This window comes from Seriola lalandi, unplaced genomic scaffold, assembly GCF_002814215.2.
Source record: "Seriola lalandi dorsalis isolate HSWRI2012SDOR001 ecotype SW California unplaced genomic scaffold, Sedor1 jcf7180001957372, whole genome shotgun sequence".
Classification (NCBI taxonomy): domain Eukaryota; kingdom Metazoa; phylum Chordata; class Actinopteri; order Carangiformes; family Carangidae; genus Seriola; species Seriola lalandi.
Genome location: NW_019428041.1, coordinates 1 through 1,447, shown reverse-complemented (window position 1 = coordinate 1,447; position 1,447 = coordinate 1). Strand labels below are relative to the sequence as shown.

Below are 1,447 nucleotides of genomic sequence, written 5' to 3'. Positions count from 1 at the left end.
TAAAATAGTTTATTATTATTATTACTAATAATATGTAACCATTACCAGTGTATTTAAAGTTAAGATAATAAATATAAACTGCTAACTTATACTTTCTCTTAAACTCTTCCTCACCCTCTTGACTGTCAGTCTGTGTGGTCGGCATGACGGTGGCGGTGGGTGTCGGGATGGGGACAGTTGCCGGGGTAACCATAGGTCGGATGCTGGCACGGGGCGTGGCCTTGCTACCATGGGAGGGGCTTGGCTTGTTGCTAGGAGACGGAGTACTCGGGGTGGGTCGGATGTTAGCGGTGGGAGGCTCAGACAAGCTGGAGCTGATGGAACAACAGTTATTATGTTCATTTGTTTTCACCACAGTTTTCATGTTGAAATAGTTTCTCATGTTTGTGAAGCGAACAGCAGCTTCATCCACTGAATGAAAGTTTACCATCATTCACAACAGTCATGTTTGTGCATGTGAGTGCATGTGTCCAGTAGTCACCTTCCCCTGTCCTGGGCTGGACTCTTCAGAGATATCTGTCTCTGGTCTGCAGATCTGGGCTGATCACCCACCTGAGGACAAATACACGTTTGTATTATTGTAGTTAGATGATGGAGAAAAACACAGAGGAACACTCATCTGAAAAAAAGATAATCTGAGATTTCGAGAGAGAGTCATAACATTTGAAGAAAAAAAGTCTCAATATTTTGAGATTAAAGTCGTACTATTTTAATATTTCAAGAGTAAAATCTCTGTAGATCACATTTAAGCCGACTTCTTATTCTCGCTAAAACCTGCAGTGTCATGTTTTCCTCTCCTCCTGTGGCTCTTCCACAGATTTACTCATGTACTCTGTCATACAGATAGATGCCTGTCACTGTGTGGGTTTGATCATATGATTTACTTTATAAGCTTTGATCGCTTCATGATGCCACGACTCTTTGTCTCTCAGGCGTCTGGATCAAACCATCAAACCATTTTCAGTTCAATATCAATATCCTATAATCTCAGACTATTTCTTCCAAACAGTGGCCATAATACTTTTTTTTGTATAATTCAAATATTCATTGCATGTTATGCTAACAGAAAAGGTAAAAGAAAAAGCCATACATATGATCACACATATAATCATTGCATAAAACTAAAACTGTACTGGTGTTAATGAACATCTGAGCCAGACTGTAAAGGCGGCTGCTAAGGTTTCCCACCTTAGCTCCGCTCTGGTCCTGTGGTTCCTCTCTGGGGTCGGAGTGCGTCTGTGTCTCCCTCAGTTCTCTCAGCTCTCTGTCCAGACGAAGAAGTCGACCTTCGTACTGAGACTTGAGGGCGTTCATTCTCACCTCCAGTTCCTCCTTACTCTGTTTCAGCTCGTCTATCTCCCCACTGAGCTGCTCCTTAGCACCTACAGGTCACAAATGTAAATTACTCTTCGACCAGTTCACTGTGTGTGTGTGTGTGTGTGTGTGT

The 1,447-nt window shown here is 42.4% G+C and overlaps 1 protein-coding gene across 1 annotated transcript; it reads right to left on the bottom strand.

Annotated features, from left to right (window-relative positions):
* Positions 1-114: 114 nt before the first annotated feature.
* LOC111652461 (nucleoprotein TPR-like) lies at positions 115-1,400 on the bottom strand (the record flags this gene model as incomplete). Its single annotated transcript, XM_023402769.2, has 3 exons — positions 1,189-1,400; positions 482-552; positions 115-314 (listed from the first exon to the last, which is right to left on the bottom strand). Coding segments are annotated over exons 1-3 (397 nt in total), but the record flags the coding sequence as incomplete, so codon positions are not given.
* Between the last annotated feature and the right edge of the window lie 47 nt (positions 1,401-1,447).